This window comes from Tetrahymena thermophila (assembly GCF_000189635.1).
Source record: "Tetrahymena thermophila SB210 genomic scaffold scf_8254813, whole genome shotgun sequence".
NCBI lineage: Eukaryota > Ciliophora > Oligohymenophorea > Hymenostomatida > Tetrahymenidae > Tetrahymena > Tetrahymena thermophila.
The window spans coordinates 48,799-73,062 of NW_002476569.1; the positions used below are offsets into that span (position 1 = coordinate 48,799).

Sequence of the window (24,264 nt, forward strand, 5' to 3'; positions counted from 1 at the left end):
TATTAAATCATTTATAATTTCTTTTAAAAATAAAATGTTAATTAAATCTTTTATTTGAATTCTTAAGCAATAATTTTTGGATATTTTAATTTTAATTTAAATGAAATTTAATATAATTACCTTAAATATATTTCGACATAATGAAATTCTGTAATTTTATACAAATCCTTCATACTCTCTATCTTAATCTACTTGATATCTTAAATTGGAATCTAATTTTAAGAAATTAATGGAGCAGTAGATCCGATGTTTACAGTTTCAGCATTTTATTTTGAATCTAAAGAATGCTATGATATAATTTATTTCATCTCACTTTAGTTTGATTTAAATTTTTTTGAATTTTATTCAACAATGATAGAAAGAGAAGCTCTTCTGACTCTTTCCCATACAACTAAAAGTTTAATAAATTTAAATATTTCAGTGTTTTGCTTAATATTTATGTTTTATTTTTTGAAAGGCTCGTCATATTACTCTAAAGTCATATTTATGAATGTAGCTCCTACTATTTCTTTCAAAATTAAGTAGTTGTCAAGCAATGTTAATAGTAAACCAACTGAGTAAGAATCCGACTAAAAAAAAACTCATTATATTTATTTACAAATAGTAATAAAAATAATTACTTTTTTAGAATATATTTTATATTAATCATCTTCTTTAGTTAAAATTTCAGGTGCCGTGTACGCCTAATTTCCTATTATCTAAAAATATATTCTAATTTATTGATAGTTGCAAAATAAGTAAATAATTTACATCTAAACTTTCAATCTATTCAGAATCTTTTCCAAGTTAAGCTGATAATCCAAAATCACCTTATATTAAAATGATTAAATTATTTTTAGTAATTAAAAATTAAAATGTTAATTACATAGTTTGATTTAAAGTTGATTGCCTTCCAAACAAACCAAAAAATTGTCAGGTTTAATATCTCTATGAATAATATTGAAACAATGAATATAATTGACAGAATCAATTATTTGGAGTGCAATATTCAGTTTTTCTTCATCACTAAATTCTCCTTCTTTTGTTTATCTTTCGAGATAATCTTAGAGTGAACCTATTTTACAATAAATGATAGATAAAATTATTATAGATTTTATAACCTCAACAATAAATGTATATATTATTCCTGGCTATCATAACCTAATATGCTTCTAAAATACTTTAAGTAGTATATTTAAAATTTAGATTTATTTGAATAAAAAATTAATTTGCAGTATTATATTTAAAATATAAAAATTTACATGAACACTTTTCTAACTCAAAAACTACATATTTTTCAGGTGCTGTAACTTTTTCTATAACATAATTGTCATATAGCTAGACTACTAATGGAGTTTTTAATTGTTACATTATTCTAATTTCATTTTAAATTTCTTGTTCATTTACAATCTTTTATATTTTTAGTACTATTTCCTTGTTGTTCAAGTTAACTTTTTTAGTAGATAATACCATGCCAAAGCTTCCAAAACTAAGAATTTGGAAATTATTTACATACTTCTTATCATCATATAGACTTTTTAATAGTTTGGATAGTATTTCTACTTTTGTAAATTGTTTTTAAGTATCTTTTTTCATTATTTTTGAATCTGTGTTATAAAGCAGCATCTGTGCTTACTCTTCAAATTAAGTTTGCTTAAATAAAAATATTATCAAAACTTAAAATTAAAAGTTTGGAAGGAATTTAAAATATAAATATTATAATATTTTTACATTTTTTTGAAGCTCATTAATACTATTGAATATTTATTATGCTTACTATGGAATTTGTTCCTATGATTAAAAAAATAATAGTTAATATTTATTGTCTAAAGAAGCAATTTAATTTTTTTAGTAAGTCTAAAAAAAATGTTTAGTGTATTTTTAATAATTGTTTTTTAGTAAATAAAATTAAAAGTAAATACAGAATCCATAAATTTTGAAATTATAAATAAAAATCCTAGAAATATATAGTAATATTCCTTTTATTTAAAAAAAGGTAAAATTTTAGTATGTTGAGATAAATTTTTGATATAGAGTTTGCTTATATTATATTTAAATTTATCAAAATTAATATCATGATCGATCTTGTTCCATGAAACAAATATTTGCTTACATGAAAAATCAAGGAAGAGGAGGAGGGTCACAGGATGTGACTATTTTAAATTTAGAATTAGGACAAAATATTTTTGAATGAAAATTTTCCATTCTAAAATGAATGGGTCCCTGCTGTGACCCCCCCCCATTATTTGCTCTTTAAATATTTTTTATTTTATTTTAAGATCAAATATTTTACTAAATTTACTTTTATTATCAAAAACAAAATCTAAAATTAAATTAAATGCTTAATTAGATTAGCTAAATAAAAATTGATAAATGCATTTATTACTTCTAAAATCATAGAAGTTAGTGTGAATTTCAATGGTTATCCATGAAGCTTAATAAGCTCAGAAAGTAGGTCTCCAGAAGTTGTCCTTTCCAAATAATTTGGTTTTAAGCAAATCTAAGCTATTTTATAAATATTAGAATTTCTATCAATCTAATAATTTGAAGCTATTGATTTTCCTTAGTAAATCTCTCCTTTTGTAAAATAGTCAATCCAATTTTCATTTAACACTTTTAGATTATCTAGCTCAAGTAAAACTAATCCTAGAGAAAAGAGGTCCGACTTTTAAACATTAAAATTAAATTAAAAATTTAAAGATTAGTTTTATTTAAAAACCTGAATTCTAGACTATCCTTTTTCTACCTCAGGAGCAAAGTAAGCATCAGTTCTTTTCTATAGATTAAAATAATGTAAGATTATTTTTAAATAATATTTTGATTTTTACCTTTGATATGTAGTGACTTTTAGATTTCGTTACTGCAGATGCAAATCCTAAATCACCTTGATTTTCAATAATTTTTTAAATTGATAAATTTTGTAAAAATTCAAATTTTTTACAGAGTTTGATGGTAAATCCATAAGTTTGAGAAGGACAAACTAGGAAATTGTGAGGTTTGATGTCTCTGTGCATGATATTTTTAACATGAAGATTATTCAATCCTTCTAACATTTGAATAGCTATTATTTCTTTTATTTCTTTAGAAGGTAGCTATGTACTTCTTAAAAAATCGAAGAGCTGTTTAAGATTTTCTATTAATAAATAAAAATATTATTATTATTTAACAAATAAAAGAAAAATATTCAAATTCTTTGCTCTATTTGAAATTAAAAACTTAATTAAAGTTCAAAAACCTTTATAAATTAAAATTAATTATCAAAAATATTAGATTTAAGTATATAATTTAAGCTAATTATATTGAGTTTTTTTTAATCTATTATCAAATTATATATACTAAATATATTTTTTAAATAATTATTTAATTTATTAAAAATAAAAATGTTTTTTAATGTAATATTTGTTTAATTTAATTTATGTAAATTTTATTCATGAATTATTGTCAATTATTAAAAAATAAAATTTAATATATTATAAAATAAAATTACTAATAATATTGTTATTATTGGGATTATATATTATGAAATTTTTATTAATTAATCTTCTAGAATATTTAATTAAGAAAGAAACCTTCTAAAATTCAATGAAAATTTAATTAAAAAAACCTTATGTGTGGGGAATTTAAAAATTAAAAGTAATAAAATTTTATAAAATAAACTAATTCTATTATATTTTCTAATTTAATTAATTAGCCAGATTAACGCAAATTTATTTTTTCTTCAAAATTAATCAAATCCAAAAAAGACTTAGAAAAATTTTGAAAATGACTTTTTTAAAATGGCTGAACTTCAATTATCATAAAGGCTATATTCTATGAGCTTCTTCATGGTTTTAAAAAAATTGGGACAGGGAAAAAAATAAATGGATGAAAATTATAATTTTGATTACGCTAGCAAAGCTCCATTTCCATCACAAAAAAGGACTTCTCATCTGTTAAGACGACTTTTTTGTTACCATCTTCATCTTCTTCTACATTTTCTTCCATTAAATAGAAGCATTCATAGACATTTACCAAAAAATCAGATTAGCTGAATTTCTGAAGCATTTCATATTCTTTTTTCAAAGATTCGATGCCATTCTTATCCTCTTTGTTCGTATATGTTAGGAATTTAAGGGCAACAGTACGATTCTTTTTAGTGTTATAAGCTCTCAAGACGACAGCGTAAGCGCCATTGTTTAAGTACTCAAAATTTGAGAAATAGTTTTTCTGGTTGAACATAAATTTGATAATTTCTTTCAAGCTTGACTTTTGAATTTGGCAATCCTTGGAGACTTTTTCTGAAATTGTTTTGACTAATTAGATTTAGAATGCTTTTGACATTTTTTCTATTGATTAGCGTTATGCTTGGGTTGGGTTGGCTAGGTTACTAACTTACTAAGAGTAGGCTGAGAGGTTTGCTTTTTTACTAAAAACAAGTGTATTTATTTTGATATGAAATTTATATGCAAAAGTGATTTTGAGTATCACTATTTATAGTGATTAATTCAAACAAATTTGATTAAATTAGTCGATAAAAAAAGCCTTATCAAGGATATTCTTTTATTAGCTTGAAAATACACTAAAATCTCTTAAATTATATTGTTAATTATTGGCGTACAAACAAAATTTATATTGAATTATTATATTGAAATAAACCTAATTTTCAAATACCAACTAATAGTTATTTATATTATAAAAGTATGAGCCATATTTGATGATAAAATAAATTTATTTTATTTTATATAATTTGGTAAGTGTAACATAATTTAGGCTTAAATATTTAAATGCTCATCATTTAAAATATATTAGAAATACAAAATTAAGTATCTAATACTAAAAATATATATTAATGCCTCCAAAAGACTTAAATGTAGTTATTAACACCTTGATGAGCTTAATATTACTAGCTTTACGTATTATGGCTATTAACTTAAGCTAGATGACATAGATTTGGTTGAAATTTATTCGCTAAATATCCGCATACTTAGATTAATTTCTTTGACTCTTTATTTTTTTTGATTACTTTGGTGGAACAAAATTTCAGGCTAAAATTTAAAAATTAGGTGAATGAATGAATAAATAAATAAAAATTAATTGATTAATTGAAAAACCCTTTTTATTTTCATATAAAAATATTTATTATTAATTAGTATCTAAGGAAAAAGTTTTAACTAATTTCTGAATATACTAATATCTTTTGCAAGTGAATTTTTTCTTTCGCAAAAGCAACAAGCAGTTTAAAATATTCAACTAATATTTTGTATTTTTTTAAAAGTTTCATAATAAACCTTATCTAGGATAAGCTATTTGTTGGATTTTTTCTCTTTGAATAATATTTTTTTAAAAATAAAAATAAATAAATTTCATTTTCTTAATTAAATTTAATATTTCATCTCTAATCTATATTATAATTAAATTTTAGATGATCGAATATCTTCAAATCTCGACATTTTTTATACAAATATAATACTCGCAGCTTGCAACTTCAATAAGTATTAAAATAACAGTTGTATATAAAAACCATTAACCTTGTTATTAATTTCAAATACTTAAAAGAATCAATTCATCTTTTTAGCATTAGCAAGCACATATTTTTTATATTATTTTGTTATATAATTGCAAGAATGTATGTAGAATAATTTTGATATACTTCATCCTAAATATCTGCATAATTAGATTAATTTCTTTTGGATCTTTATTTTTTTCGATTGCTCTGATGGAACAAAATTTCAGGCTAAAATTTAAAAATTAAGTGAATGAATGAATAATAATTAATTGATTAATTGAAAAACCCTTTTATTTTCATATAAAAATATTTATCTATATTAATTAGTATCTATGGAAAAAGTTTGAACTAATTTCTCTATATACTAATATCTTTTGCAAGTGAATATTTTCTTTCGCAAAAGCAACAAGCAATTTAAATTATTTAAACTAATATTTGTATTTTTTTAAAAATTTCATAATAAACCTTATCTTGGATAACCTATTTGTTTGATTTTTTCTCTTTGAATAATATTTTTTTTTAAATGTTTCCAAAATATAAACAAATAAATATCATTTTCTTAATCAAATTTAATATTTCAGTTTTAATCTATATTATAATTAAATTATAAATGATTGAATATCTTCAAATCGTGGCGTTTTTTATACAAATATAATACTTGCAGCTAAAAACTTCAATAAGTATTAAAATTACAGTTGTATAGCTAAAAGCCATAAACCTTGTTATTAATTTCAAATACTTAAATCAATCATTTCATTTTTGTAGCATTAGCGAGCACATATTTTTTATATTATTTTGTTATATAATTGCAAGAATGTATGTAGAATAATTTTGATATACATCATAGATATTTAATGATTAAATATAAAAATTTTTAAGTTTTAATATGTTGAACATTAATTATAAAAAATTTAAGAAAAAAATGCCTTAATTAAAATACGCCTTAATTAATGAGCATTTACAGTATATACTCTCCAGATTAATTTTTATAATATGAGTGAAATTCGGCAAATCTACTATGCAGGTATCATTTTTATTTTTTTATTTTTTCTTAAATTAATTCTTTCAAAACAGGGTCTTCAGCTTAATGAGTAAGCAACATTGTTACAGTCAAGAGAAATAAATTAAATTCTGATTTAATAGAGTCAAGGCACTCACTTTTTTAAAAATGAATCTATAATATAAAAGTATAAATTAAAATGATATTAAAGAATTATTATAGAGATAAATTAAAAATATTAAGAAAAATGAAAAATATTTTATTTTATATGTTGTTTTGTGATAATTTAATACAATTTTTAGTCGAATATATTCAAATAAATATTCAATTTTTACAATATTCAAATATATAATTTTCTTTGTTTTTAGAAATAAATATTTAAATAATTTTGTTACTAATTTCAGTTTTAGACATGCTAAAGTTTTTGATAACAATAGAAAACACAAACTCTTAGTATCAAAAAATAATGAAAAATATTCTGAGAAACGATATTACTTTAAATTTAATTAATATTACCTTGACACTGAAAAAATCTTTTATGTATTTGAAATGGAATATTATGATTAATCCTTAGAAAGCTTTTAGAAATAATACCTACTCAATCATAAAACTATTAAGTCTTTGAAACAGGAAATTTACACTTACTTCTAAGAAAATCTAAATTTAGTGCATAATTTTGAAGACGCAAATTATGGAGATTGTCTTCAATTTTATGTTATCTCAATAAATTAAGATAAAATCCAAATTAAACTTAATTTGATTAGTCCTATTATTCAAAAGTAATCTTTTGAATAAGATAACTAACAAGTAGATAAATATGAAAGTGAAAATTAAAATGAAAGTGAAAGTGAAGAGGATAATGAAGATTATAATTAAATTGAAGAAGAAAATGAAAATGATTTTGAAGAAGTAGAAAATGAATCCCAAACTGAAAATGAAAGTGAAGTAGAAGAATAGGAAGAAAGTGAAATTCAAATTGAAATTAAAGAAGATAATGAAGATGAAAATGCAAATGAAGTTGGAGAAAAAGAAAATTAAAATGAAGTAGAAGAATAAGAATAAGAAGAAAGTGAAATTTAAATTGAAATGAAAGAAGAAAACAAACTTGAAGTTGATGGAGAAAATGATATAGAAGATGAGGATAAAAATGAAAATAATTATTGCAAAAAATAATTTATCTTTAAATCAATAATTTAAAAATGAAGAATATTAAATTAAATAAAAAAAAATATGTAACCAGGCTATTAAAAATAAGTGAAGAAAAATATGAGTTTTGAGAAAATAATAGATCTGCCACTAGAAACCTAAAGTAATGAATTTGCTAGAAAATAATAAAAATATTTAGACCAAATTAAGGATATAATTAATCTAGTTAAAAAATTAAAATACCCAAAAAGATCTTTCTAATGTAATTTAGATTATCTTTTCAAACATTTTGAATTTTCATCCCTTGTAAATTTTTGAGATCATTTAAAAATACCCAAAGTACAAAAGTTTTAAAGTTGTAGAATCAAATGAAAGTATCTTTATCTTAAATGTTAAAAAAGGGAAATAAACTATTTTTTTATGAGGCTACAAAGCTTGCTCTGTTGACTAAGCACAAAGTTTAGCTAATTAATATGAATCTATTGTTAAAAATTAGATTTCTTCAATATTTTTAAATATTGAATAAATCTATATAAATCCACAACAAATCTATATTTTAGTTGAAAAAACATTTATTGAATAGCTTAAAAAATAAGATAATATACTTTTTAAAAGAGATATAAGCTTAGATGATTTAAAAAAGTTTATAAATTATAGGAATTAGTTGTTAATTAAAAACGGTATTTAAATTACAAAAATAAACCTTGAAAATATACTTATTGGTAATTAATATGGCAGTGATTCAGATGAAGATAATGAAATTAAATTGAATGGGGATCTATATCATACATTCATTATTGATGGGCTAAGCATTTAACAATTTAAAACTTAATATACTGATATGAATTTGAGCTTCATAACTATGTTGATAAAGTATAAAATTTTAAAAATTATATTTAAAATTTAATTGAGATTGTTTTCTAAAAGATTTCTGAAATTTAGTTAGAAAATATTTCAGATGTTTTCAATAGACTCTAGTTAATAATTTATAATTTAATTTTTATGAGACGATAATACTCCTATACCTACCAAATTAAGATTTCAGAAAAAAATATTAATTAAATTTAAATAACTCTTGATAATAATAAGTACGGTTGTACTGAGACATTTAAAAAAATATTAGAATTAAGTAAAATAAGTCCTTCTCTTTAAATAATTTCTCTTGTAATTGATTACTAAATTTTCCCTTACTGTTTAAATTAACTTTTTTAGTAATTAAAGAGGAGAAAGTATGAAAATAAAAGTGTAGAGAAGGATAAATTATAGGAATTATTTTTGAAATATCAAAGTTTGTTTATTTAAGAATTCTTAGAAGATTTAAAAGTATACTCAATAGAAGAAAAATTTGGATAAATCACAGAAAACATTTTTGATGAATAGAATTAAAGTGATTAAATTTTAAAATCTAAACTTTTAAGTAAAATCAATAAAATTTGTTTTCTAAAAATTCTTCTTTCTCTTTAGAAGGATGGTTCCACAAACATCAAAAAAGTTTTTGAGGTTTTTAACGAAAAAATACTATAAATTTAAAACTCTGATTATAAATAAAAATCTGTAAAATATATTTTCATCCAATAAAAAACTATTAAAAAATAAATGTTTTTTTTCTAAAAAATAATAATACCATCTTAATAGATTTTAGAAAGGCATTTAGATATACTTGAAGTTATTTAATAGGAAAATTATCATTAATAATTCAAATTAAAATAAATTTATGTATTAATTTTAAATCTATTTTAAAATTTTTTATTAATTATGTATTATTGTTTGTTTAAAATATATGCAAATTAAAAAACTAGTGGAATTTAAAACTCAAGATTTTTTATTGGCATACTGCTACATATTGTCAATTACAATTAATAAAAAGAATGCTACAAATATTAATATTAATTTAGTTTAATAAATATAAATATTGAATTATTTTATATGAATCAAAGAGTAACCAAATTTTTTAGCTTTCTTAAGAGTTTGTACTTTTATTTCTTCTCAAATTCCAAATTTGTATTGTTGTCTCTATTTTATTATTAACAAATTTAATACTGATAAATAGAAATGTTAAATACAGTGCTGAAAACTTCAAATATTTAATGCCTAAGCAAAGCGCTAAGGAGGTAATAATGATACTATATCCTATTGTCTGAATGTAATTTCCACTTTTATTTTATATTAAAAATTTTAATTTTTTGTTTAGAAAAAAGTTACTTACTCTAGATTTAAGTTAATGCTTTTAAGATTTTAGCTAATCTATAGAGCTTAGCCTAACTTAGAAATATTTTCTTCATTAATTATATTATATCTTTTTAATAGGATTTAAAACATTTTTATTAATTTAATAATATTAATCTTAGTTTTTAATATATTTATTATTTATTGAAATATTTTAATAAAGTTTTACCTAAATTGTAAATTCAAGCTAGTAATTTCTTTGCAATTTTTAAAGAGATCTTCGAAAATAGAAAAGTTTTAACCATCGATATCATTTTTACTATTTATCAATTTATACAATTATTTTAATAAACGATAAACTAAAATGATTTACTTAGCTAAAAGATCAAGTTTTTAGATATTGCCGCACTTTGAGATTCCAGTTATTAAATCATATAATTCTTCATCTTTGATATTATTATAACTATTTTTAATAAGAATAAATTATTAATTATTTTGTTCATTAAAAAATCAATACTTTAAGTTTAGCAATAACTTGCTAAGACTTTTTAAAGATGATATTCCTTCACCTATAACTTTGAGCTCCTTTCCAATAGATTTATTATTTCTAAATATAATAATAGTTAATTTCTTATGGCTAGAAATATATTTCTTACTCAAATTTTAAATCTAATGAAATTAGATTTGGATATTGTTGTATTCCGATGCCAAATTAACAATAAAAGTTGTCGAATAATTGAGAGCCACTTTATAGAAATATTGAATACATAATTTAAGAATAGAAAATATTACTCAAATTCAAAAGAGAGCGCTTTAAGATTCTCATTTGTTTAGAATTTATATTCAAAGCTTTCTTCTTTAATTTCATTTTCAACAGTTTAAGTACTTTAAGCAAGATAAAAATAATAAATATTTTAATGAAATGGGCATTTTAAATATTTACTTTGCTTAAATTTTTAGAGAGTTAAGATTTGTGTAACAAAATAGGCAAGAGAGCAAATCTTAAAATGATTTTTTGTTTACTTAGTTTCCGCTATCAAAATTTTATTAAGAAATTATTTTTACAATAACAAGACAAATTATTCTTACCACAAATTAAGTGTGAGCTATTAAAGATTCTTCTTTTGTTCTAAAAAATGGCATAAATAAGAAACTCCTTCTTAGGTAATTTAATTATTTCTATTTTTATTTTTATAATATTTTATTATAAAATAAATATATTGGAATATAAAATGAATTTATTATTAATAGGGAATAAGCTAATATATTTACGATAGGTCAATATTTAAAAACTAGAGTTCTTTATAGTTTGTTAAAGCAGCCAAGCACTGTGAAATTATTAAATCTCCGATTTTATTATTCCTTTTTTATTCAAATTTATTTGCAATTTGATCATTTTTTAATGCAAATAAAATATTTACTGAAAATTTAACTCAAGGCCAGTTATATTATTAGATTTTGCCTAAATGAACTTTTTCATTCAAAAATATTTAAATATTACTAACAAATTAGTAAAGGAATAAATACTTTTTTGTAAGATCTAAAAGAAATCATTACCTACAATTGCTTTTTTATTAACTTTTTTTTAAATGTTTTTTTTACCAATTTTTTTAATCAAAATTTAGATTGTTTCTTACTTATATATATATGTAAAAGATACAAAATAAAAGTTATTAAATTTTCTTTTCTCAAATATACTTAAATCCTATAGCGCATTTAATTAATAATTGAGAAAAAAATATTTTCACAGTTTTAAATGACTTATTATGTAATATATGTTAACCACAAGTCTATAAATAAGATTACAGATATGATTCCAAGTTATGAAATAAAAACAAATTTCAAATAAAACTCACCAAAATAAAAATTTTATTAGTTTTCTAAATAAGATAAAATAATAAAAGAAATCCTAAATTCTTTGTTGAAAAAAGTCGCTCTTTCTTCTTAAATAAATTAAAAAGACAGAAATCTTTTTATAAATGATTTTAGACATTTTTATCAAATGCTTGAATCTTTTTTCAATAAATAATTCTGATTATTAATTTCACATAAATTTTTATAGGATTATAATTATTTTAACTTACATCATATAATGATTAAAAATATAAAATTAATCAGGTATATTTAAAGTCATATTTTTAATTAAATTTTCTGCTTAAATCTGATATTACAGAAATTAATATATGATTTAGGTTACAAAAGAAATCAGATATTTAACAGAAGTATTATAAAAAATAAATTATAGTTTGAAAGTGTTATATTAAAGGCATTTAATTTTGAAAATAATTTGACTATTACAATTATTTATTTTAACTTACTTCATTTAATAATAAAAAAAATTAATTAATTAGATTTTTTTAAAGTAATATTTTTAATTAAATTTTCTGCTTAAATCTGATAATACAGATTACAATATTTGATTTAGGTTACAAACAAAATCAAATATATAAGTAAAGCATCATAAAAAACAAATTATTTTAGCTTGAAAGCGTTATATTAAAAATATTTAATTTTAAAAACAATTTAATACTGGATGGGTTTTTTATAAATAAAGACATATGTAAAAATTGTTTTATTATCAAAGAAAATTTATTAATATGAATATGCCATAATAGTACTATGATTAGTACTTACTATTCATTTAATATTATCAAAATTTATAAATTCTACTATTAATTCATTATTATACTTTTGTTTTTGTTGGTAATCAATTTAGGTATTAAAGAAATAATGCATTTATATGATAGAGCATAATTTATATGAAAGTAGATAATTAGTATAGTTGATTAAGTCTATGTTATTATAGAAAAAAAATATATGATAAATATATGGAAAAATGGAAAATATTTTTAAAAATTTAATAATTTTTTTATGAAATTAATTGTACCAAAAATATTTCAATATAAATATTAATATTTGCAAGTATAGATGGATAAATTATGGTGTTAAGATAAAATTAATAAAAATAATATAAGATTTTTGCTAATTTGTTCTTTTTATTATATTAATTTTCTTTTCTATATAATTAATATATTTACTAAAAAATACTTTTTAAAAAAATAAATGATAAAAAAAAAATCAATTTATTCTAAGGTAGAAAAAGTAATTCAAAAATTTTAATAAAAACTCATAAAATAAACTATTTTAATTTAAAAAAGCTTCTCAGTTCTACACTTTTGTCTCACACTAAACTTGTTTTGATGTTTTTGTAAGATTAATAAAATTTATATTATTATATCTAATTGAGTAATTTTTACTCATATTTAAATTTCTTAAAACTTTTCAAAATTAATTTTTATAAATTTTATTTTAAATTATTTATTTATTATTCATTACTTCATAGTTAGATTAATTCTATCTAGTAAATTTATAATTCATATACTTACATGTTATATATAAAAAGCCAATAAGTTAGAACCTCAGATTTATACAATGCTTTAGCATAATGTATTAATCTCTAAACTTTATAAATCTCCTTTAGGTAAAAATTAGTTATCATTTCAGTTTATTTCAATAAACCTGTTAAACAGACTACCAAATAAGATTAATTCTTTTTTATTTTTTTAAATTAAAAAATAATGAAAGTCAAAACTAATTTTGTACAGAAAACTCAAAAAATTTAGCTTAGGCTTTACAAAATTGTCCTAATTTATAATAATTTACAATATTTTTAAAGTAAAATTTATTTTTTAATTAATTTTCTACATCAATTAAGTTTTTAAATTTAAAGTAGGTTTTTTTTCTTGATTTTTTCTGAAAATTATTTAAAACTTGACATTTCATAAATTATTACAAAATTTAATTAAAAGTTCGAATAATATTGATGAATAGGCTGTAAAGGAATTAGTAAATGGTTTATCTAATTGCAATAATCTATCTAAATTATGTCTGGATTTTAAGTAAAACAAAAGCATATTTTTTAAATCAAATATTTATTCTAAAGTTTTATTCTATTTAAATGTTTTTTAATTAGAATTAACTATCAAAATATACTTTTAACAAATAGTTAAATTTTATTTTTTTAAAATTTTTTTCTAATTAATTTTTATAATTAAAATATAATAAAAGCTAAAATTAAATTGGTTAATAAGATTTATCAGATGTATTTGATAGTTTAAAAAATTTCTCTAAGCTCACTTCATTTTATCTTGGTCTTAGGTAAAATTTATTTAATATTTTTGAATTAGTTGATCTATTTCTTACATTTTATTTCTTTGTTTCTTTTGATTAAGATTAATTAATCAACTCTTTTTGATCTTTTTTTAAATATTAAAAAAAATACTAAAAGTACAAATTAAATTAATGATGAAAATGTCCAAATTATTGGTAATGCATTAAATGCTTGTAATAGTCTCTCAGATTTGATACTAAGTCTTTGGTAAGCTTAGATTATAATAAAATGAAAATAATTATAAAACCATCCTACTTATTCTTTCTAAAAATTATTTATTTTTTTATTTGGGAAATAATTTTTAATTTTTAATAATTAAAATTAATTTTAAACAGTTAAAACTAAATTAGCTCACAGGGGGCATTTAAATTAGGCTCTAGTTTAGGCAAATGTATGAGTCTTACAAGATTGTTACTTAACTTATCGTAAATAATTTTTTATTGCTTTTATTGTATTATTATTATTCAAAATATTGAATTAAACTTATATCATTTATTTGCTTATTGTTTTTTTTTATTTTTGACTAATCCTAATTATATTTTTTTAAAATTTTATAAGTTATAATAAAATCACTGAAGAAGGAACTTAAAGATTAGTTTAAGCTTTAGCAAGCTGTAACTCACTCCAATATTTTGAACTCAAACTTATGTAAAATTAATTTATATATTTTTATGATGAGTTTTATTTTAAGAATATTGAAAATTAAAAAATTTCAGATAAAATTTAACTTACAAATCCTCTTGTTTTTTTTTAATTAAATTGTAAATTTGAATAACTTTTAATAACAGAAATTATTTTATGAAAAATTTATAAAAGCGATAATAATAAAACTAGATTTTTTTAAAATAATTTTTTTCTGTCATGATCATGTATGTATCTGTGACAAAGATTTCAGTTTATTCTAAATAATATACATTTTATTTTTTCCTTATAAATTAATTTAAAATTATGTACAAATGCATCAATAGGAAGAATAAAATTGGGGGATAAAATTTATCAGCTATAGGCTCTGCTTTCACAAAATACCTTAATCTCTCAAAATTAACACTTATCTTCAAGTATTTTGAAATTAATTATTTTATAATATAAAACAGATTAACCGATAAATAAAAATGAATATTATTTTAATTTATTTTTCAATTTTATTATTTTTATATAAATATTTAATTTAATTAATAATTCTTTTAGCTTAAAATTTTCTTTTTCTTTGCTGATAAATCATAAAAGTTATTACAATATTTAAAAGTGAAAATTAAATTGGTGATCATGGTGCTTATGAGTTAGTTTCTGCTTTATCAAAAAGTGATAAAATTGTGCGTTTAAATCTAAGTTTTTAGTAAAAATTAATTAACATTTTTAAAATTTTGAGTTTTTTTAATAAATTGATTGTTCGATTCATTTATTTTTTAAATTTAATATAAAATCTTTATCCACTCTTTATTTTAATTTATAATCATAAAAATAAATTTAATATTTTAAAAGTAAAAATTAAATTACAAACGAAGGCGCTTATAATATTGGTTAAGCCTTAGCAAAATTCACTAATCTCTTAAGTTTAGAACTCAATTTAAGGTAAAAATTTTTGATTAATTTGCTAATAGCTTTTATTTGCAATAATTAACAAAATATTGAATTAAAAAATTATTTTAAGTGTAATTTTTATTTAATAAAAATTTTATGTTTCATATCTAAATAGTATAAATTAAATTGATTTTAACGGTGCATTAAATTTATGCTCTGCTTTAGAACATATCTTTACTCTCTCAACATTAGTTCTCAATCTTTGGTTAAAGTAAGTTGAATGTTTGTTTGTTTTTTATTTATTTATCAATTCAATTTATTAAAAAAGATATTTTAGAATTTTTGCATAGTTATTTGCTTTAAAAATTTTTTATTCTAATTTTTTACATTTGAAAATAAATAATTTATATTTTAAATTTATTTTTTTTATTTTAAATTCAATTCTCAATAAATATTTTAAAAGGATAGACCATTACAATGACTCATAGAAATTTAAAATAAGAAGAAAAGTTCTTAAATTCAAGAGATTAATCAATAATAAAATATATTTATGATTAAATTCTATCAATCTAACTAGATTATTTTGTTTTAAACTCAGAAAATATATATCAAAATAATATTAACTTGATTATTTAAATTTGTTTTTGAAGAAATAATTCTTAGTTATAAGAATATATAATATTTATATATATATAATTCTCTAGTTTAATATTTATTTTATTTAACCTTACATTTTTAATAAGAAAAGATCTTTTAATCAAATTATATTTTTCTAAAATAAAATAATTTAAAATAACTTTAATTAACACTATTTTGGCTGAAAAATATCTTTTGTTATTATCCAAAGCTTTCTCAAATAAAAAAAGAAATAAATAATTTATCATCTTTACACACCATTTATTACAAAATTTTATCTATTTTAAAGTGAAAAGACAATATCTTTCAGCACAAATTCATCATAGTATATTTTTCTTGCAAAAAAATATATTCGAATAATAAACCATTAAATAATTAGCATTCTACCCTTTCCAAATATTAACATAATTTCATGAAAATATTGGAAATAAGTAATTACATAATATTATAAAACACATTGCTATTTGCGACATATTTTTTATGTAGCTAAGAAGCTACTAGTAAAAATTAAATAGAAAATTTATTAATTAATTGATTTATAATTTTTATGTTATTTTATTTTAATATGTTTTTGCTTACTTTTTAATTTTAAATAAATATTTTTGATTTTATTATTTTTATTTTAATTAAAAAATAATTTAAAAATGTTTTTTTATATAAAAATTAATTTCTAAAAAAAGTTTTAATTTTTATCAATAAAATTTTCCTTTCAATAGTAAACTAAAATAGTATATTTTATCTATTTAATTTATTTTCAATCATTCTGGAAATAAATGGTTGTCTCTCAACATCCACTATAATTTAATTCTTTGATCACAATATTATTTTAATAAATAATTTACAAAATCAAATATTATTTTAATAAATAATTTACAAAATCAAATATTATTTTATAAATAGATTTATTAAATAAAAATGAAATACTTAATTATTATTTTAGATAAATAAATTAATTTAATCATTCAAAACAATGCTTGCAATTCTACTAATTTTTTCATCTTAAGCAGCTTAACTACATTAAATTCTGTATTCATACTATTTTAATTTAAGCAAAAAAATTTAAGTTTTAGAAGTATTTTTTATAGGTTAACAAATTTCATTAATATATTTTATAATAAGTATTAAATTCAAAGTCGGAGTAAGAATAAAAATACTCAAATATCATATTAATAAAATTTAACTATTTTCTTTGTTTATTGTTTGTTAACTTAGATTTTTATTCTTTTTTAAATAAGTAAGTAATAATTATCATAAAAAGTCAATTTACTTTTGCTAAAGATGGAGCTTAAGGACTTGGATATTTTTGCATTTCGAAATAGTAGAGCATAAAAATGATAAACCATTTTAACTTATATTATTTGACCTAAAAATAGCAATAATAAATTAGCAACCAATTAATTAAATTTAAATCCAAACATAGACTTATAATCAAATTCTTTACAAAATACTTAAAGTTAAGGCATATAATTTCTTACAGCATGTTAATGAAGAACACAGTTCTATTAAACCCTCATCTTTTATATCATTTTTACTTAAAGTAATAATTAGAAAATATTTAGTTTTGTTATGTTTTAAAGTGTAAGCATAAAAATATTTATTTTAAGAAGTTTTTTAAGTTTTACTCTAGTGAGAGCGTTAGAATTGACAGTTAAGCACATTATTTTAAAGCAGAACCTATAACAAAAGCTCCTTAAGTCCCAAGAATGTTTGAACTTTACAATAAAAAATAATTTATTGAAAAAAAAAATCTTATTTTAATGTTAATCAAATTCAAAAATTAATTTACAAGAGTAAAAGATTTAATTTGTAAAGCTTTTAGCAGCTTACTAAAGAATTAAGCAAACTCGAGGCACCAAAAGCACTTATATTGTTTTAACTATTAATAAATACATTTAAACATTAAAATAAAATTTATAAATTTATTTGAAAAAAAAACTATTTTTGCTATTTTTTTAACATTTTTTATTTATTTTTGTAAATTAAGAAACAATCTATTCCTTCTTATTTTTGTAGAAATAATAAATTATAAATTTTACGCAATCTATAGTTCTAAGCTTGAGAGTTTATCTAACTTTGATAGACTCTACCCTAAATTACAAATCCCTTCATCATGAGCCTTATTTTCGCTTTTAATTAATAAAATATATTTGCTCAATGAAAAATAAAAATAATTGCTTTTGAATAAACAAAAAATAAATTTTTTTAAAATTAAACATTGAAATACTACATTTGAATTAAGAATTCACTTACTTAAATTATTTCTCATTTTTAGCATTGTTAAAAATAGAAAATTTTAAATAAAATAATTTTAGAAAATTTTACAATAAACTTATACTCAGCATCTAAATTTGAGTGCATTTTGCTAATGAAAAACTTAAGATTGATATTCCTTCAGCATCAATATTATTCCAGCTTTTATATTAATTTTCATTTAGAAATTTAAAATACAAAAAATAATAATAATTACTTTAGTCCAAGATGCAATTGAACGATACTTTTAGATTATTGCAAATGTTATCCCAGCATTATTACACCTTAATTAGAGATTTCGTTCTTACTTTTATAAAAAAAATTTGGTCAAATGAGAAAATAATATTCATCAATTACTGAATACTTAGACTTAATTTTTATAGATTTTTACAGTTTCCAAAAGCAGACCCTAAAGCAGTTGCTCCTTAGACTCCAACTTTGTTAAAACTAAAAAAATAAATTTTATAAAATTATAATGAAAATATTTTAAAGAAATTAATTAAAATTTGAAAATACATAGATAGATATATATTGATAAAATGTATGAAAAGCATAAATATAAAAATAATAATACTCAAGCTAAAAAATAACATTTTAGAGGTTATTTAGGTTTTACAAATTTGAGACTAGCCCTACTGTGCCTTCTCCATTAATTTTATTCTGTCTGTCTCATATAAATTAAAAATATTTATAAAACTAATATCAAAAGAAATTTAAATAGATTTATTAATTGGTCAACTTTCAAAATCAGAAGTAAAAAATTATTGCTTACGAAATTCTTAATTTTAGAGATTATAAATTCAAACAATTTACTAGACAAGAACCTATTGCTATAGCCCCTTCGTCACCGATTTAATTTCTTCTGAATTTAAAGATTTTAAATTTAAATTGAAGAAATAATTATAAATTATTATTTTCTACATGAAACTGAGAGACAAAATTTAGATATTATTAGATTTCTTAAAAACATTTGTTATATTGATTATGTCTTAATTACTTATGCTACTCCAGCTTTTATTAGTTATAATTATATAAGAAAATATTATTACTAATTACAAATAAATAAGTTTTCAAAAAAATTAATAAATATTGATGAGCATATCTAATAAAATTGATAAATAAAAAATTTTTAAGTTATATTGAATTTTTTTCAAATCTTAGAAAAATAAAATTTAATAAATTAGAAATATTTATATGTATTTATCTACATTTTTTTTTTCTTTAAAACTATAAAATTTAATAAATAAATTAATTTAGAAGTTACTTACTCAAGATTAACTTTAACTTTAGAAAAAGATTAAATGCAAGTATTTAATATCTTTTTATATGAAATTAATTTTTAAAAATTTGTTAATCTCATTTTTAGCATTAATTTACTTAATCTTATGTTTTAAACTTAATTGTTTATTAATCCATTTTTAATTTTTTATGTTTATTAGTTAGATATCTTAATTTATAAATTTTATTAAAATAAAAATTATTTAGCTTAAAAAAAAATTTTTTTGTATTGTTTTTTGAAAAATTATTAACAATAAATTTAGCTTTTTTTTCTACATAAATTTAGCTTTTTACTAATAAGCCAAAAGTTATTTTTATTTGTAATAATTTAAATTTATAATAAATAATATTATTTAAAATGAAAATAAACTTTATATTTTACAATAAACTTTAAAATATTATCTCCTTTTTACAACAACTAAATAAATAAATAAAAAATCAAATAAATTTATTTTTATCTTAATTGAACTTTATTTTTCTTTTTAACTCTCAACTGATTGAATATCAAATCAATATCTTTTGATAATTAATTAATTAATTAGTTTTTGTATAGTCTTAAATGAGCTCTCATATTATTTATTTAATATATAAATAATTGTTATTAATTAAATTGTATCATTTTTATTCTACTTTAAGAAATATACCTTCTTTTTAAAATTGCTGAACATATTTAAATGTGGGAGTATTTAATTTAAAAATTAATATAGATATTTAAAATTTCAAAAATTTAAAATAGGTAAAGATTAATAAATAGTTGATTCTTTATTTTAGTTTTAGGGGGAAATTTTTAATGCACAATTAATTTATTATCATTTAATTTGTTAAAAATAATTTTATTTCAAATTTAAATATATCTGATAATTGAATTCTGCTTTTATATTATAAAATTTTAAAGAGGAAAATTTTTAATTCACAATTAATTTATTATCATTTTATTTAATAAAAACAATTACTGTAAATGCTCATTAATTAAGGCATTCCCTAAGTACCTTTTTTGCCCAAAAAAAAGTGCCACACACCATAATCGAAAAAAAAAAAAATTAAGAAAAAAATGCCTTAATTAACGAGCATTTACAGTATATCTAAAATTTAGTAACAATTAAAATGTTTAATTTAATTCTGTTTTATATTATAATATATAAAAGTGGAAAATTTTGTATACATTAATAATTTATTATCATCTAAATTTTAACAATAGGTTTATATAAATTTAAATATTTATAATTGAATTATGTTTTTATATTTTAATATAAAAAAATTAAGCTTTAAAAAAACATAAAAGGACAATTTATATTGATTTTATTTTAATAATTTAAATTCGCTTTATATAAGACGAGCACAAAATTATTTTCATTTAAGTTCTGGATATGAGTTATGCTTGTAGAATTATATTTCATCATCTAAAATTTTCATAACGTTTAAGCATGTTTCCTCTTTGAAAGGAGGAGCAACAACTTAAACATTTACTGGAAGACCTTCAGTATTTTATTTCATATAAAAATCTACTCTTTTAGCTGGTAATTCTTTTATTCTGGAATTATTGAAATGTTGTTCTTCCTTCTAAACTTTGGTTACTGGCAAAACACCTGTTGATATTTTAGAATATTAAAAAGGAAATTAATTAATGAGTAAGTAGAAGTAAATTATATTAAATTTAATATTTTTGTTACCACAAGGGAAGTTCAAGTAGTTCCAAATAAAAGTGTATAGACAAACGGGTGTAGAATCTAAAGAACTAGAATGAGGGAGAGCAGGTGCTCCAAATGAAGGGCAAATAATTGCTTCTATTTCATGGTCATCAAATAATCTCAAGTAATCCTATTGTAATTAACCAATTTTGTATTGTAGTTTATTTAACTCCTCAACCTGTAATCTGTTTGTTTAAGGTAACAATTCAGCAAATGATTTCTCTCCTAACATATAAAATAGCACACTGAGAAATCTTTTAATCAAAGGGGGAGTTGAAGCAAAAATATCAATCATCAAATACTCTTTTACAGTGTCTTTTGATTCATTAAAATAAAAAAATGAATAAATACTTGATAATATATATATTTGTTAATTATAAATTAAATAAAACTGATAAAAAATTATTTAATTAAAATAATATTTTTACCTTCTTGACTCAATAAATCATAAATTCCTTAGAAGCTATCTGATAGCAAGAATTATATAAATCCATTTTTAATGGAATCAACATCTGGCAAATCAACTTCTACTAGTTGATGGCCTTAAGCTCTAAGCTTTTCGACAGCGATTTCTACAGCTCTTTGGTTAGCGAGAGTGCAATCAAATGACTTAAGAGTTTTAAAGTAGCCAAATCTTCTTTATTTTTTATTATTGCTTAGTTCTGTTTCGTTAATCTGCTATGTTGGGAAAAAGGGGTCTCTTTCATGTAACTTGAATTTCTATAAGTATTAAGGATCGCTCAATTATCTAAAAAATAAGATTAAATCATCAACAGATTTGCAAATAGGTCCAGATGCGCACTAATTAATAAGTGAAAAAAAAGATTTAATATTAATTTACTACTTCTAAAATGTATGTGAAATAAGTAAATAAAGATGTCAAAAGAAACAGATTGCTTTTTACCAGAACAGTTTTTTATCCATTGAAAGCCTTTGAATAGAAAGTATGACCAGACATAATTGTTCTTTAAGCAGTTGGCTTAAATCCATAAACACCACACATTGCTTTTTATTATTAATAAAAAATTGTAAGCACATTTAAAATTTAGGCAACTAAATAGTTTGTAGATGCAATAAGTAATTAGAGCAATCAAAATTTTTCATCAGAAATTAATTAAATTTTTTATAATGTGAGGAAAATATTATTATCAAGATTTTATAAAAAATACTTAATAAAATTGATGCGTCATAAGGAAAATAAAAAATTGATTATTTCTTCTTTCTTTCTATATTCAAATCTTTTATAATTTTTATAGAGATTTTTTCTAAATTTTTTTTATTTACCTGCAGGAATTCTAATAGAACCGCCTATATCACTTCCCATTCCACCAGGAGACATTCTAGCTGCAACTGCAGCACCTTCTCCACCAGATGAACCTCCAGCGTATTTTGTTTTGTCCCAAGGATTTAAGACTCTTCCATAAACATCATTTACAGACTCATAAATCATAGCAGCTTAAGGAACATTTGTACGTAAAAAGGGAATAGCTCCTCCAGATTTTAAGAGCTTAACACAAAATCCATCCTCTTTAGGAATGTGATCTAGTCTAAAAATAGATCCAATTGTTGCAGGATAACCTTTTTTGGCATACAAAAATTAAATAAATTTTAAATTTATAAATAAAAATTCATCATTTTAGAAGGGTTTTTAAAATATTTTTCTTTTTAAATAATCAAATAATTTAGTATTTTTAAATATAATTTAGGTAGATTTTATTTTAAATTCAATTTAATTAGTTCCTCCTTCAAGTTTCTATTTAAAACTAATAAACTTAAAAATATATATTTATTACCTTTCTCATCAAAAGTTTCTTTCATAGAAATAGGGATACCAAATAGAGGGAGTGAGCACAATGGAGAATTTTCTTTTCTTAGTTTATCACATTCCTTTGCTGCTTCAATTGCTTCTTCATACTTTAAATGTGTAACTATTCCAAATTCTATGCCATGTTTCTACACTCTTTAAGAAAATATATTGACTAAATCCACACTTTTAACTATTTTTTCCTCAAGCATCTTTTTCAACTAAGTGATATCGCTGTTCAACACTTTATTTATAATGTCTTATGACAAATTTGGAGTGGGTATAATCAAGTTTTTTAGGTCTTAATTCCTCTTCTGAATAAATTTCCTAACTTTGCTCTTTTAAATTAAGATTTTGACTTTTTTTATAGCAGAACGCAGAATAAATGATCCAAACTTAACACCTAAACATGCTCCAATGAAGTAAGCAACATACTTCATGGAAATTTACTTTTCAAGAAAATTAGTTAAATTAAAATCCATCTTTGTTTAGTCTATGATAGAGCTCCTTATAATCTAATTTATTTAAGTGAAACAAATTTTATTGATATCTTTTTTTTATTAAAAAAGTAAGAAACGATTAAGACTTTAAGCAAATCTTAAGCTGCTTATTGCATAACTTACCAATCTTAATTATCACTGATTTCGCAATTGATCAAAATACTATTGATTTAATTCAAACAGTTTACATCTAAAAACGTCAACTTATAATTAAGAATTTATCAGTCTGTCTTAATTTTTTATTACTAAAATTTTGTAAAGAAAAATTTATGAAGATTTATTTGTTTACTTTACAACTTTACTTTGTTTGTCATTTTTTCTTTCATAATTTTATAAAATCATTAAAAGCAATTTAACGTACTTGATAAATAAAAGCTTAAATTAAATAATAAATATTCATTTTATATCTTTTTATGGTAATAATAATTGTGTAAAAAAGCATATTTACCTTAATAAAAGCCATATTTATAACAATAAATAATAAGCTATTTAAAATAATATTTAACAACTTAATTGTTTTATTTGTAAATTATTCTCATAATATTGATATAAATTCATTTTGCTCTTTATAATTTTAATATAGGATTTATCAAAAACTAATTAAATCAAATAAAAAATTATATTTTAAATTTTTGGTATA

At 20.0% G+C, this 24,264-nt stretch overlaps 8 protein-coding genes across 8 annotated transcripts in view; 4 read left to right on the forward strand and 4 right to left on the reverse strand. All coding sequences in view use genetic code 6, as the record gives it.

Annotated features, from left to right (window-relative positions):
* Positions 1 to 4,556, reverse strand: part of TTHERM_00360330 (kinase domain protein) — a gene marked incomplete at its 3' end in the record, with an annotated part of 17,098 nt that extends 12,542 nt beyond the window's left edge. The window contains exons 1-11 of the mRNA XM_001007342.4: positions 3,867 to 4,556; positions 2,921 to 3,112; positions 2,808 to 2,863; positions 2,699 to 2,755; positions 2,366 to 2,644; positions 1,711 to 1,770; positions 1,242 to 1,632; positions 866 to 1,054; positions 751 to 809; positions 621 to 698; positions 121 to 569 (exon numbers count right to left, since the gene is read on the reverse strand). Of these exons, the coding sequence (XP_001007342.4) occupies positions 121 to 569; positions 621 to 698; positions 751 to 809; positions 866 to 1,054; positions 1,242 to 1,632; positions 1,711 to 1,770; positions 2,366 to 2,644; positions 2,699 to 2,755; positions 2,808 to 2,863; positions 2,921 to 3,112; positions 3,867 to 4,299 (2,243 nt within the window). The 5' untranslated portion in view covers positions 4,300 to 4,556. The remainder of the gene's footprint in view (positions 1 to 120; positions 570 to 620; positions 699 to 750; positions 810 to 865; positions 1,055 to 1,241; positions 1,633 to 1,710; positions 1,771 to 2,365; positions 2,645 to 2,698; positions 2,756 to 2,807; positions 2,864 to 2,920; positions 3,113 to 3,866) is intronic.
* A 2,328-nt stretch (positions 4,557 to 6,884) lies between these two features.
* Positions 6,885 to 7,667, forward strand: TTHERM_00361330 (hypothetical protein; the record flags this gene model as incomplete). Its single annotated transcript, XM_001007343.2, has 1 exon — positions 6,885 to 7,667. Exon 1 carries the CDS (start codon positions 7,014 to 7,016, stop codon positions 7,665 to 7,667), a length of 654 nt encoding a protein of 217 aa, XP_001007343.1. The 5' UTR covers positions 6,885 to 7,013.
* Positions 7,668 to 8,612: 945 nt separating this feature from the next.
* On the forward strand, positions 8,613 to 9,109 carry TTHERM_00361340 (hypothetical protein; the record flags this gene model as incomplete). The annotated part of the gene is made up of 2 exons (XM_001007344.1): positions 8,613 to 9,027; positions 9,075 to 9,109. 2 exons carry the CDS (start codon positions 8,613 to 8,615, stop codon positions 9,107 to 9,109), a joined length of 450 nt encoding a protein of 149 aa, XP_001007344.1.
* A 266-nt stretch (positions 9,110 to 9,375) lies between these two features.
* TTHERM_00361350 (transmembrane protein, putative) lies at positions 9,376 to 11,399 on the reverse strand. The gene is made up of 13 exons (XM_001007345.2): positions 11,304 to 11,399; positions 11,198 to 11,247; positions 11,049 to 11,138; positions 10,866 to 10,955; positions 10,720 to 10,809; positions 10,569 to 10,661; positions 10,433 to 10,522; positions 10,294 to 10,383; positions 10,150 to 10,239; positions 10,006 to 10,095; positions 9,817 to 9,906; positions 9,674 to 9,763; positions 9,376 to 9,623 (listed from the first exon to the last, which is right to left on the reverse strand). Exons 1-13 carry the CDS (start codon positions 11,328 to 11,330, stop codon positions 9,542 to 9,544), a joined length of 1,062 nt encoding a protein of 353 aa, XP_001007345.2. The 5' UTR covers positions 11,331 to 11,399; the 3' UTR covers positions 9,376 to 9,541.
* A 1,316-nt stretch (positions 11,400 to 12,715) lies between these two features.
* On the forward strand, positions 12,716 to 13,600 carry TTHERM_000361358 (transmembrane protein, putative; the record flags this gene model as incomplete). Its single annotated transcript, XM_012795454.1, has 5 exons — positions 12,716 to 12,878; positions 12,935 to 12,984; positions 13,180 to 13,257; positions 13,362 to 13,451; positions 13,586 to 13,600. 5 exons carry the CDS (start codon positions 12,716 to 12,718, stop codon positions 13,598 to 13,600), a joined length of 396 nt encoding a protein of 131 aa, XP_012650908.1.
* A 134-nt stretch (positions 13,601 to 13,734) lies between these two features.
* Positions 13,735 to 16,022, forward strand: TTHERM_00361359 (cyclic nucleotide-binding domain protein; the record flags this gene model as incomplete). The annotated part of the gene is made up of 9 exons (XM_001471051.2): positions 13,735 to 13,934; positions 14,065 to 14,154; positions 14,283 to 14,372; positions 14,506 to 14,595; positions 14,916 to 15,005; positions 15,194 to 15,283; positions 15,430 to 15,519; positions 15,644 to 15,739; positions 15,932 to 16,022. 9 exons carry the CDS (start codon positions 13,735 to 13,737, stop codon positions 16,020 to 16,022), a joined length of 927 nt encoding a protein of 308 aa, XP_001471101.2.
* Positions 16,023 to 17,532: 1,510 nt separating this feature from the next.
* TTHERM_00361360 (kinase domain protein) lies at positions 17,533 to 19,770 on the reverse strand (the record flags this gene model as incomplete). The annotated part of the gene is made up of 12 exons (XM_001007346.2): positions 17,533 to 17,635; positions 17,727 to 17,816; positions 17,891 to 17,980; positions 18,141 to 18,230; positions 18,427 to 18,516; positions 18,572 to 18,661; positions 18,712 to 18,801; positions 18,929 to 19,018; positions 19,127 to 19,216; positions 19,276 to 19,365; positions 19,623 to 19,672; positions 19,732 to 19,770. The coding sequence occupies 12 exons, from the start codon at positions 19,768 to 19,770 to the stop codon at positions 17,533 to 17,535; spliced, it is 1,002 nt and encodes a 333-aa protein (XP_001007346.2).
* A 1,212-nt stretch (positions 19,771 to 20,982) lies between these two features.
* On the reverse strand, positions 20,983 to 23,606 carry TTHERM_00361370 (amidase; the record flags this gene model as incomplete). The annotated part of the gene is made up of 6 exons (XM_001007347.2): positions 20,983 to 21,218; positions 21,303 to 21,635; positions 21,749 to 22,121; positions 22,225 to 22,325; positions 22,605 to 22,898; positions 23,114 to 23,606. 6 exons carry the CDS (start codon positions 23,604 to 23,606, stop codon positions 20,983 to 20,985), a joined length of 1,830 nt encoding a protein of 609 aa, XP_001007347.2.
* Positions 23,607 to 24,264: the final 658 nt, after the last annotated feature.